Source organism: Centropristis striata, chromosome 5, assembly GCF_030273125.1.
Source record: "Centropristis striata isolate RG_2023a ecotype Rhode Island chromosome 5, C.striata_1.0, whole genome shotgun sequence".
Lineage (NCBI taxonomy): Eukaryota > Metazoa > Chordata > Actinopteri > Perciformes > Serranidae > Centropristis > Centropristis striata.
In genome coordinates, this window is record NC_081521.1 from 26769603 (window position 1) to 26782728 (window position 13126).

Sequence of the window (13126 nt, forward strand, 5' to 3'; positions counted from 1 at the left end):
ACGACCGGAAGTGAGACGGCCAGGAAGTGGGCGTGTCTCGGTCCTCAGAGTCAGAGCCATAGGTCAGAGCCCGTAACTCTGCCTGCCATCTACCTTTAAAGCAGACTCCTGGCAATGATTGGCTGCTGAGAGCCAGGTAGTTAAAGGAGAAGGCCACTGCAGCAGGCATCATCCTGCTACAATATAATGAAGGTAGATTTCTTCCAGGAAGTGCCGCCTTCTTCATCCGCTGATTTCGCCAGTCTTAATCAATACAGGGACACGTCAAGCCACCGGGCAACAATCTTGCTGCCTGGAACAAGGCCGTGCCCTGACCTGCTAACAAACTTGTTATGACAAACATTCTGCCTTGTTATGTTCTACAGAGATATAACAGGAGCCAAAAGATTCTTCAATGTCTACTTGTTATTTTAAAGTCTAAAAAATATAAAACAGACGATGATATTATTTGTGATTATATAATCTTAATCAGTTTAAGCAAATGGAATATATGTAATTAAAGTAATCACAGTTTCTAAATCAACATTAACACACAAACATAATCATTGTATCAAAATCATATCGCCTGATTAATATAAATGCATAGAGATAGATATTGTCAAGGTTTAGTGAATTACGCATGCATAGTGACCTTTGATGACCGTGGAGACAAACAACAAATACAAAAAGAGAGACACAGTAATCATTTCAATTTAAACAACGTAGAATATTATTAAAATTAATTTTAAATGTACTTTCCACCATTGCTACCTGCCTCTTCTAACTTATACATATCAGTTAAGAGTCCTCCTTCAGACACTGTATGAGGATTAAAGGGATAGTTTGTGCATTATTATACTAAACTTGGTGCAATTATCGGCCCCTCGGTGGCACTGTGGTGGCAGTCTAATTTCATATTTGGTACCGTGGCCACACTATAACACATAAGGCAATGAAATTCATAGGGGTGGTATAGACTGGCCCCTGTAACGCACACACCCCGACGGCAGCATGCCCCGACACGCTGTTCAGTGCCCTTGTTCCCGTCAGTACTGCTTGTTTAACTTTATACTTCTACTCCACCACATTTTGAGGCAAATATTGTACTTTTTACACAATACATTCAGCTGCCAGCTTTATTTACTTTCCAGGTTGAGATTTAACATAACATACATGACGAATTTTAAGTGATTAGGCATTTTTTAAAAATGTTCAATTAAACCTCTTGACAATGTATTAACCAATAATATATTATTTGGAATATATAACAATCTAAAAGGGATTCTGCATAACGAGTACTTTTACTTCTGATGCTTTGAGTACATTTTGATGCTGATAATTTTGAACTTTTACTTAAGTTTTAAATACAGGACTCTTACTTGTAGTGGAGTAATTTCACAGTGTGGTATTAGTACTTTTACTAAGTACTAGTAGGGGGAGGGGAGGGGAGTGAATAAGCAAAAAATCCCTTTAATTTCTCACCCATCAATATGTGTTAAAGCAAACATTTGACTGGCTGGGACAAAATCAACAGGAGCATTGATCAGTTTTTGTTTCAGCCCCTCCAGGTCTAAATCTGAGGTTAATTCGAGGTTATATTCTGCCTCAGCTGGGTGCTTCTGTTTTTCCTGGGAATCAAGGTGGTAGCTGAACATCTCTTGACGCGGCTGAATGTGACAGGATGCCTTGAGACTCAAAAGAGCCTTCCAGAAAACACGTCCCGCTGTCAGGATGTTTCCTCTGCTCAGTTTTTCGCACCTGAAAATGTCTCTTCTCATGAATATGAAACAGAGCACACACACACACACACAGAATACACACACACAGCCGTGTAGGAATAAGTCATTTTTTTAATGTCCAACATTTCTCTTGTTTCCGCGGTAACAGGGGAACAGCTGTTTCCATGCCGCCATCCCCTTGCCGACGGCGGGATAGAAGGCATCCCATAATGAACACACAAGCTAACAATGACAATCTCACATCCCATCTCCTCCTCCTTTCTCAAACCATCTCTCACTCTGTTTCTTTCCTTCCATTACTTCCCCACTTTTTTCTTTTTTTTAAATTTAGTCTCAATTGTCTTTTTATCTTTTTCTCTCTCCTCACTTGTGTGGCTCCTATAGGTCTGAACCAGATTAACCTGCAGCTGGAGTTTTCTGTCACTCACAGTGACTGACAGCTGTGCATAAAAGCCCGTGCATTACCAGTTAACGATCTGATTTTTTGCATGTGAAGCTTCAGCCAGTGAATAGGGAGGTTTGATTTGGGATAAAAATCTGCACTATTTACACCCAGAATGCAGCGGTTAGTTTTGATACGTTTAGATATGTTGACATTCTGTCTGGGGAGGATAAATGCACATATATAGGATTGAAATTCAAGTTTGTTCGTCAAATTATTCCACATTTTACCTCAAAGATTGAAGAAAGAAACCAAATTAAATGCTGAAAAGCAAATAGTCCTGCATCCCATTGTAAACAGAGACATTTTTATCTTCACATTCCCCTCTCCTCTTGTCCTCCATTTGTGAAATTGTTGCCGTGAGAGACTCACATCACACAAAAAAAAAACAGAAAAAAGGAAACATGGACACACATACCTCTTTAACAAGAACCTCATACAAAATGGCAACATAAATAATCAATACAATGTCAATAAATTATTGATAAATAAAATAAATCTCATGTCTGTATATGTTAAAGATACTGTCTGAAAAATAATAAAACAGATCTGTGAAGAAAATTAAATGGATCAGCTGGTTGAAAAGAGTGAGGAGGAATTAAAGTCAGATTTTTTAAAAATGTATTGGGGTGCTACCCCTTTAATAGACCAGTGTTCCTCTGCAGTGGCATTTTTTGGCAATACTTCTGACACAAACAGGTCCACATTTTATACCTCCCGGGCATGTGGGAATGACAGAGCAGCGGTCAGAAAAGGGAGATATGCATTTGTGAGGTGTGTGTGTGTGTGTGTGTGTGTGTGTGTGTGTGTGTTTATTTCCACTAACTGCATTTACGTGTTTCTTTTCCTCCTCTGTGCGATGACTAACATTCACGCCCTCCTCCCTGCAGTTACATTTTGCACACAATCACCATATCTGACCCAATTTGTTCCAACCTTTTGTACCTTATGATTTATTCGTATGCTTACTGTGCTCTATTTTAGCCTTCCTCTCTTGCTCTCCAGTGTTACTACAAATATTGTTTGACTGTCACAGTGCTCCCTGCCTGAGGATACACATTTTGGTAACACAGAAACCTCCTTTTGCCTTCAGTATTTTTGAGCCACCATGTTTTTCTTTCATCACAAAAACAATGTTATCTTCACCACAATCCCTTAATCCCTCTGAAGGCTGCCTGTCTCCGACTCTTAAAAAACGCCTGTGTGTTGTTTCCTCGAAGCCTGAACTCGCTCGCTCCAACAGAACCTGCCACTGATGGAAAGACCTGCATCTCAAAACCACTTAGAGGCTTTTAGCGCTGACACAACTGACATCTCCTCTCCTCAGCAGCCCGGTACACTGCTGCTGCAGAAGCTACGCCAGATCTTTGCAAGAGACCTCATCTTTGTACAGCAGCCCAAAAAAAAAAGAGAATATTGATATGTTCTGGTGTGAACCTCTGAATCAATAGGTGTTTTGGAGCCTGTTTCTTAAATATAAAGCATATTCTGAAGTCATTTCCCAGCAACTGTTCAGCAGAGCAAGCAAAGAATCTGGCATGTGCTGCAGACAGGAGCTAATATATTCTACTGGATATGTGCTGCATGTCTGCTTTCATGTCTCCAAACAAATATCACACTAAGCACGTCTGAGCACACTAAGAAGTGACTCATAACGTCTTCCCTCTCATCCGCTCTCCTCCTACATGCCAAATCAAAAAAACCCTTGCTTAGACTGTTTGCAGCCAAATAAAATGCCAACCACAGTGGGTTATGTTGAAGTGCAGATCTAGGGGCCTCATTTTGACAGAAGAAAATCAATTTAGATGGCACAATCATGTATAAAAAAATAAGATTACAACAAAACTGTGGATTACATCGAGAGCGTTCAGTCATTTTCATCACATACAACTGAAGTAGGACAATGTTTTATACTGATTTGAAGCTGTTTGTCCCTTTGGCTTGGATTTGCACAGAACTTCTTGCATGAGAAGCTTTTATAAGCGAGTCTCCTGGCTGCCGGCGGAGAAATTCCGCTGCTCCTGCGGGTCCCTTGAGGCAGGTTGAGTCGTGATGCATCAAAGAGGAAAATACTTTTGAGGGTCTTTAAATGGTTGGAACAGCCTCATACAGAGAAGCAGACATCTTCCTTCACCCGCCAGGAATATCATTCGACTGATATGGTCTGGTTCAGACAGCACCAGGCACAGAGATACACAGACGAGATGACAAGGTCACATTCATATACAGTGGATCACAAAAACAGCACAATCTCCTGAAAGAGCTGACTGAGCTTTAACAGTTGAAGCACCAACTCTTGAACCTTCATGTTTAGCTTAACGTTGGCCATCTTTCTCTTCACAATCTTCCATCAAATCTCTTCTCTTATAATAATCCCTTCCTCTATTTACAATCACTTCTCGCTACTTTGATATTTTCCCTCTAACCACACGTCATGGTTTTCAATAATCTCATCAGATACTATTGCCGGACCCCTGTCGCTATACACAGAGTTGATGAGGAAAAGTTTCTGAGGAAAACTTGTTTTCAGGGGGAGAAAATTTGGGGATTTTTTTTTTCTCTTTGTCAGGGGAAAATGTCTCCCTCAGCAACGGACAAGACTGCACTCGCACCGACCTCACTCACAACCTCACACGGACACAATCATTAAAAAAAAAAAGAAAAAAAAAAAGAAAACATCACAAGAGATTTCTTCTTCATCTCCAATGAAAAAGATACAAAATGTATAAAAATGTTATTTACAGTCTTTTTTTTTTTCTTCTTTTAGACGGATGTTGTCTTGATCGAGCTGACTTTTGCGTTTTGAAATCTGAGGAGTTTGTGTTTGTCTTTAACAGTTTTTAGGTAGTAGAGGTGGTTGACTCATCGTCCAGAGACACGTCATAGATCATTGTACGCCGTGGGACTTGAAAAACTTCATTGATACAGTTCAAAGGGCCCACAGGCCATCTATTATCCCCAGGGATGCTCTCTGTCTTGCTCTATTTCCAACTCTGTCCCAAGTTTGTTTATAGTCCTCCGATGTCCCAGGGTGCCCAAGTGGTCCGGGACCATCTGGGACCTTTGAACTTGTCCCTGGTGTTCCAAGCACTGTCGCGATGCATAAAGGGATAAGGAGGCTGTCATCAAGACTGTCCTTCACTTCTGTTGGCTCTGAGGTGAAGGAAAGAGACTGTGTCATTGATACAACAGATTTTCCACTTCCACATATTTATGACACAGTAAATGAACAAGCAAAATGGAAATGTTAAAAAGCTGTTCTGTGAGGCAGAAGGACAAATAAGAGAGGAAGGAGACAGAACAAAACAGACACAAGAGAAGAGAAGATTCAGAGGCTGTAAAGTAAAAAGTAGAACAGAGGGAGCTGAGGAAGGTTGAGATGAAAAGATGGTAAAGATAGGAAAGAGAGGTGAAGAAAAGAGTCGAAGAGAGGACATGATCCCCATGGAGCTGCTGAAGAAGAAGAAGACGGGGGAGAGAAAAGGGAAGAGATGCAGGGAAGTTTAAGAGTTTACAGAGGATCAAAAGCAATGAGGACTTAAAGAAATACTACCCAGGAGTTGTTTCTTACTTTTCTGAGCAAACAAACTTTTACTTTTTGTCATATTTGAATGTGAAAGCAAACCCTCTTGTTTTAGAACAAGCTGTGCCTGCTTGGTGTTTCGTCTCTCTATATTTGCATTTTTTCTGCACTGTGTCCACTATTTTTGTAGTTTCGGCCCCAAAGGGTGACACCCAGGAACACGGCAAAATGAAAAGAAAAGACAAAATATCTGCACGGTCTCTGCAGATACAGAAGCCAACACACACTTTTTGTGGTTCATAAGTGATGACTGAGCAGATTTTTGTACGAGACTGTACAATGTTTTTTTTAAAGGAAAATCCTGCATAGTATACCTTTAAGACAAAGAGAGACAGTAGGGGAGGGTTAGTCGAGGCAGAAGGACTTACTCTGAGTCGGGGGAGACTTCTGATATGCTGTGGGAGGTGGCTGACTGGGGCGGGGACGGGGAGGGTCCGCGGGCGGAGCCATTAGGCCCGGGGTTAGAGGCAGTGGGTGGAGGAGTGAGGACGGAGCTATTGAAGGATGCCAGGATGGAGGACAGAATGTCAAGGTGTTCACTGGACGGTTGGCGACCCAGAGGGTTCGGGTTTGAACCTGCAACCTGTGGGACAGCCTGACCGGGGTACCTACATGGAGGTGCGGAATCCAGTCGTCCTCTGGCGTGAGCCGGGCCCTGCTCCTGCTGGGGCTCCTCGGAGATTGGGGGAGGAGGGGAGGAGGAGGGAGGCTGGTCAGGGTGCGAGGGCTGGCGGGGAGGCAGAGTGCGGAGCCACTCCCGACACGGCTGGGCCTGTGCTCCGCCCCCATTGGTCTCCAGCTGCTCCCTCGACCTGCTGCTCATCAGCGCCCCCCCGAGGTGCTCCCGGGACGAAGCCTGCCGCCGAGTCAGAGAGTTCAGCTGCGACCTCGATCCGCTGAGGTATAACTCGGCTCCACTCAAGTCCTCCCTGGAGGCGTGGACGCTACCTGTGTGGTGGTTGTCCAGTCTGTCCCTGGATCCAGTCAAGTTCTCCCTGGATGATGAGACCCGCTGGTGTTCCAGGCCCAGCCCCCCTAGCCCTGCTCCCTGCCCCAGCCCCAGCTCTCTCCTCCTGGGTAAAAGATCCAGGTTGTCCCTGGAACCCCGGGAGTCCAGTCGGTCCCTCGACCCCCCTACCGTCTGCCTCCCGAGTGGATCCCTGGACAGCTGCCTCCGTGACAGCGAGTCCAGGTGTTCCCTGGAGGAGTAGCGGGAAGCAGGTTGAGAGAGAGAGCCGGAGCCGGAGCCGGCACCTGCTGTGGCTGAGTACATGCGACCGTAGGAAGCTGCAGGAACACCCCGGTGACCCAGAGTAGAGGTTCGGTACCAGTTGAGCTCACTGGGGACCCGGCCCATGGTGGAAAGACCCTGGAGGGCTGGGGGACAGCCGAGACGGTTCTTCAGGATACCTGAGACAAGAAAAGAAGAACGTGAGACTGCATTAGAGTGCAGGACAGGACCAGAGAGTAATAAGTACAGAGGGTTGAAGGTGAAGGCAGAAGAGCAGGAGATAGAAGTGTGATTAGGGAAGAAAGAGGAAGAAGTCCTATGAGAGTGTGTTCATGTGCTGCCTATTAATAGGTTCGCTGAAATATCAGCCATGCTTCCAGGCAACATGAGTGATTTCCAACTCTGCCTGCAGTTCTTAGTCACTCGCTCTCAGTGTGTCTTCACATGTGTGGTGCACCTTTGTGTGTATGCGTACATATGCCGATTTTATATGTATGTATTCTGAGTACACATGCTGTCCTGTACATATAACAGTGTCACCCATGCTTTTAAAGCCAGATTTAGATCTTTACTGAAGCTACAGGCGTAACAGTGTTGTTTAATTCATTATGTAGGTACAGAGGCCATACAGCTGATCCCAGCTCTCTATGTGCTTTGTAGGTAAAAAATGTATGATATGCACAGGAAGTGAGCAGTGTAAATCATGGTTTGTTACCATCACCTTCTATTCTGAATTCTCATTCTAAAATGAGATTGCTATTTTGTTGCACATGCTGACAACATTAAAAGTCTGGTTAATGATAAAAAAAAGAAAGAAAAGTAGAAAATGGAAGTAAAACAAACACAATCAGATGAAATGCAATGTTCTTCAAATCGTGTGATTTCGCAGTGCTAGGTCACATGCAGGGTGTAGTGAAATAATTAAAATGTGTAACAGACAAACTGCACATGCACCAGATGAGGTCTCAGTTAGTGAGCTGTGTTTTTAAATGATGGTGTGCTGATTCAGCTCACACAGCTGACATCTCCTCCATCTTCCTTTTGGCTAAATGCCCCATTTCCATCCTGATGACTGGAGCTGTATCAGTCAGGCAGGACGTCCAGAGAGTTTTGCAAAACAATATTTTGAACATGATAACATATTTATAGTATACAGGCCAGACTGATATCCTAGGATGCAAAGCCAAAAACTGATTGCACTTGATAAAAAAAAAATAAAAAAAAAGAAAGATGCAAAAGTAACAATTTCTTACAGGTACAAAATCCAGAATGTGCACATTATTTTATATGTTTATTATCTAACAGTTTTTAATTATCCAGTCATTGAAATAATTATTAGACCACCCTTGTTTTATATTGTAATATCTAGCCATTTTCCATGGTTTTCTTGATAATGATTTTGGTTATTATCAATAAAATCATGGAAAATGGCTAGATATAAGCTCTTACATTAAACTCTTATGAGCTATTTTTGTTGTTATCATTATATGTGTCCAAACAAATGTACATTTAGTTGTACCAGGCAATAAATTGAACAAGAAATTGATGAAAACAATGGTCTAATATTTTTTTCCATGACTGCATGTTTCATATTAAGCATCCATGTGCCCCTGCTTTAACATATCATTTATGAGCAATGCTTTGATGCCTTATACAGACAGGAAAGACAGACCAAAGGTTAGAAAATCCAAAATGTCACTGTGTCCCTAGATGCATGTTTTTCTGTTTCTCTCACCCTTGCGGTGCCTGTGTGGCTGGGTGAGGCCGTTCTCATCCCCACTGGTCAGCGCAGCGTCTGGCTGGTTGTTGTTGGCAGCGTCCTTGCTGTAATCTGCCCCCAGGGGGCGCTCTGAGCCCCACTTCTGAAGGCTGTGTGTCTCACACTCCTCCAGAGCGGGCCAGTAGGACAGAAGGTCATTTCCATCCAGATCTGTAACACACAAAAAGAACAAACACTTTACTCATGAAATGTGTTAGCTGAAAAAAAAGCCTCTTTTCTACCAGTACATATTTCTCATCGGTTCATGACATTATTAACCAATAACTTTTCATAAAACACAAATTATGAAAAGCTGCCATTATATTCTCCAGCCTCATATTCATCTTTTTAATCAAGCATTATGTTTTTTTTGTTTTTTTTGCCACATGTGCATCCTAATGAACACAAAACAGATGTCTGTATCAAATAGCAGGTGTCAGCAGACAAATAGCATATGTTCATTATGAAATAACAGCCAGGGCTAATTAGAAGGGACTCACTGGTAGAGAATGTATCCTACATGAAATGTGAAAATTACCCACAATCAGGTTAATTCATGGTCTTACAATTGTCTTTCCCCACAATGGTGGAGTTCTTAAGCTTTTTTTTTTTTTTAGATTGTTGTGTGACGTCATAAATCCCTCGAGCCAGTCTGTGTCATTTTGAAGATCTAAAGTGTTAGTTCGCCCACACAACATTTCATCAGTGGCTGCAACAAAAAATTCCTTCCCCTGCTAAAAGGGTTTTTTAAGGAGTTTTTCCCTGGCCGATGTGAGGGTCTAAGGACAGAGGATGTCGTACCATGTACAGTCTGTGAAGCCCTTTGAGGCAAATCTGTGATTTGTGATTTTGGGCTATATAAATAAAATTGACTTGACTTGACTTGACTTCCACTATCAATTAATTTGTCCAACTTTTTAATAGTCCTTCATAAAGTCTAAAAATAGTAAAAATTTCACTAAGCAAGAAGTGACGTCTAGCTTATTTTCTCAGATCAACCCTCACATATTCAATTTACAGTGAAGCTGTTGCTTGATAAATTAAGCGAAAATGAATCCATTATTAAAATTACTGCAGCTAAAACACACATGACAATGTTGCACCATCAGTGTTAAGTGCTAACAATGTACTTTGTCAACCCCATATTGTTCTAATTGTACTCTAATTGAGTACAGTACGCCTTTTTTATTCTGTTTTAAAACAATGCAACAACAAAAGGTTATAAAAATCGATGTGTTTTTGGTCGTCCTTTTTCAGCCGTCCAGCAAACACTCACTTATGCACATTCCTTGCACAGTCCTCCAACACTGGCCAGTCGACTGGATCGATAAGGGGTTTAATGCTTTGTCACAACAAATGGAGCGCCAGCTTCAAACTGTGACCTTTCAATAAAAAGCCCACATCTCTCATGCCCTGCACTGATGCATTGATTGGACTGTACTGGCCATCTGGATCCTGTCCTCCTCCTTCATCTGACAGGTTTGCTCTGTGTTTTACCCTGAATAGAGGTCATGTGATCCAGATGGCTTAATACGCTAAGAATTGATTACTTATATGGATTAATAGATTTTGCACGTCTGGCCTTTACTTGCAGTGAAACCTTTCACACAGCACTATATATGCATGACATTTATATCACATACACTGAAGTGCATGAACTCATATTTTATGCATGATGTGTTTTCATGATTTGTGCCTGAAGAAAATACAGGTGCATCTCAATAAATTAGAATATCATGGAAAAGTCCATTTCCAGTAGTTCAAGTCAAATGGCCCCAACCAAGTATTGAGTGCATATAGATGGACATACTTTTCAGAGGCCAACATTTCCATATTAAACATACTTTTTAAAATTAGTCTTTTGTAATATTAATTTTTTTTGAGACACTGAATTTTAGGTTATGGCTTACATTAAATGTAAGCCATAATCATTATACTTAAAAGAAATCAAATAAATTAAGACACGAAATGTTCCATTCTGTGTGTAATGGATCAATATAATGTGGTATTTTCCACTTTTTGAATTGAATTACTGAGATAAATAAACTTTTCTATGATATTCTAATTTATTGAGATGCACCTGTAGTTCTTGATTAATGACTCTTGTTGTTTTTATGTTTCTGTATATCTAAGATAAAAGAGTGAACTTCCCTCTACAGCTGAGACTTGTTTGATTATGCTACTTGTGTGTTTGAGGAAGACACTTAAACATTATCGGCTTTTTACCTGTGTGGAGCAATGCCTTTAAAGCAAAAACAAGTTATAAAAGGGAGAGATTAATGACTAAAGTGCGCGTCTACCTTTGGTGCCATTGTGGGCGGGCTCTGTGAGCAGACGCTCGCCGTGATTGGAGCGTTTGAATCGCCGCTGGATGCGCCCACGGAGGCGGACGTTGTCCTCGCTCTCGGAGGACGGAATGGAGAGACTGCGCTCCTCCTCCATGGAGAGGTCTGAGTCTGAGTCCGAATCCTCACCTGGGAAAAGAAGAAAGATGTTAGGATGCATTGTTTGAAATTCTGCCCAGCATGTATTCATAAGCACAGCGTAAACGTGATACTCCGGGATGCATGTGTTTGAGGAACAAGACTTGGATCTCCACTGACCACTTCATTAAGATTCTGAGAGGCTGACCATAAGCTGACCACACATGACCACATTTATTACATGTGTTGACAACTTCACCAATGTTAAACAACCTTCAATGTACCAGAATAACCGGCACCGTGCCACGACGAGTATATAACAAGTTTCAGTCTCTGTAACCTTTCATTCATTCTGAAGCATGCCGGAACTGAATCCTCTCTGAATCCTGTCTTTCCGCTTGTTCTCCTCATTCATCAAACCACAACGAAAATGCATATTATCAAAGGGTAAGAAAAAAGGAGGGAGAGAGGAAACATGAGAAAGGAAATGTAGCGTTGACGGTTTGTTATTTGCATTGAAATGTGAACTTAAGTATATTTACATGTATTTAATTAAAATAATATATACTACTACATAGTGAAACCTGTTCTGTTATGTGCCCAAGCACAAAAGTGCTGTTAAATTAAATGTATAATGGCATCTGTTGGCTTATGCATAATTTTTCTTCTGTTATTTGTTTATATATGCAAGGAGGCTGCACTGCTGAGAGTTCATTAGTGTGTACACTTCAAAACAAAAAACATCAGTTTGTCATGTCTTTTTGTTAATGTATCGCATTGTGCACCTGAAACGCTTTGAGGTCGGAAGTTGTAAATTTTAACTAGGATATTCCGACCTCCCACTTTGACTGGAACACAGCATTAATCTTTAATGAAATTTATTGTGCGAGAGAGAGAGAGTGATGAAAAAGGAAAAGAGAGAAACTGTGGTGAAGTAATGGTGTGTGTCACTGCTGCCCATTAGGGTGTGCGTATGTGTGTGTCCACAGTCGTTTTTTTGTGTGCTCACCTCCGTCTCTGTGGAACATGGCCACATCCAGGTCTGTTGCTCCCGTGTGGACGATGTTTTGTTCCAGAGTCTGACGAGCCAAAAGATTTTCTCTGACAAGGAGAAGAGAAGAGAGTAAGGACACGCACACACGCGCACACACACAAACACACACACACAGTATACTGTATATGCAGTCATGCAGGCCGATACAGAGCATGCACACACACATATATATAGTATGTACTGTACATACACAAAGAAAGACAGACAAGACAGACAGTCAGTGAGCCATAAAGACACCAACAGTCACTCTCAGAGTACATTAGTGTTGCTCTACATACACTACAGTACATTGTTCCTTCAAATCTTCTTCATCTTTGCCCCACTGACCCATAAAATGCACAACAGGGTTTTTGTAAGCGAGGGAATTTCCTGCCTGAAGCAACTTTATCCCAAATAAGAGTCACAGAGAATCAATCAAACCTAAAAAAACCCTAATTTGAATGACAAATAATAATTTGTACATCGTTGGCATTAAACAATTTGCTGTTGAACTACAGGAGGAATGAGAGTCTTTATCTACTCCGGTGGCTATCTCAAACCCATTCGTGCTTCAGGGATCTTCATCTCAAAAGATTTTGGTTGTGAGATATGAATAATACCAAATTTCTACAGTTGTTGGCTACAGTTGAAGAGATAAGTGTGGAGGAAGTGAGACATGTGATAAGAATAATCACTCTGATGGCTCACATTAAGCTCACTTCTATAGTTAATTAAATAGTCAAATAAAAACATTTTCTAGGGACCCCCTGAAACTCCCTCAAGGACCCCTTAGTTGTCACAGACCCCTGGTTGAGAACCCCTGATCTAACTACCAGCCATGGTGTGCAAGTTTTCCCATCCAAGCTAATTTCTAGTTTGCTGGCGAAAATTGTGTGTGTGTGTGTGTGTGTGTGTGTGTGTGTGTCTCCGTGTGTGT

At 41.7% G+C, this 13126-nt stretch overlaps 1 protein-coding gene across 1 annotated transcript in view; it reads right to left on the reverse strand.

Moving 5' to 3' along the window:
• Nucleotides 1-5136: 5136 nt before the first annotated feature.
• The window catches only part of celsr3 (cadherin, EGF LAG seven-pass G-type receptor 3), a 135727-nt gene continuing 127737 nt past the window's right edge, over nucleotides 5137-13126 (reverse strand). The window contains exons 33-37 of the mRNA XM_059334084.1: nucleotides 12166-12257; nucleotides 11034-11207; nucleotides 8710-8904; nucleotides 6112-7153; nucleotides 5137-5313 (exon numbers count right to left, since the gene is read on the reverse strand). Coding sequence (XP_059190067.1) covers nucleotides 5286-5313; nucleotides 6112-7153; nucleotides 8710-8904; nucleotides 11034-11207; nucleotides 12166-12257 — 1531 coding nt within the window. The 3' untranslated portion in view covers nucleotides 5137-5285. The remainder of the gene's footprint in view (nucleotides 5314-6111; nucleotides 7154-8709; nucleotides 8905-11033; nucleotides 11208-12165; nucleotides 12258-13126) is intronic.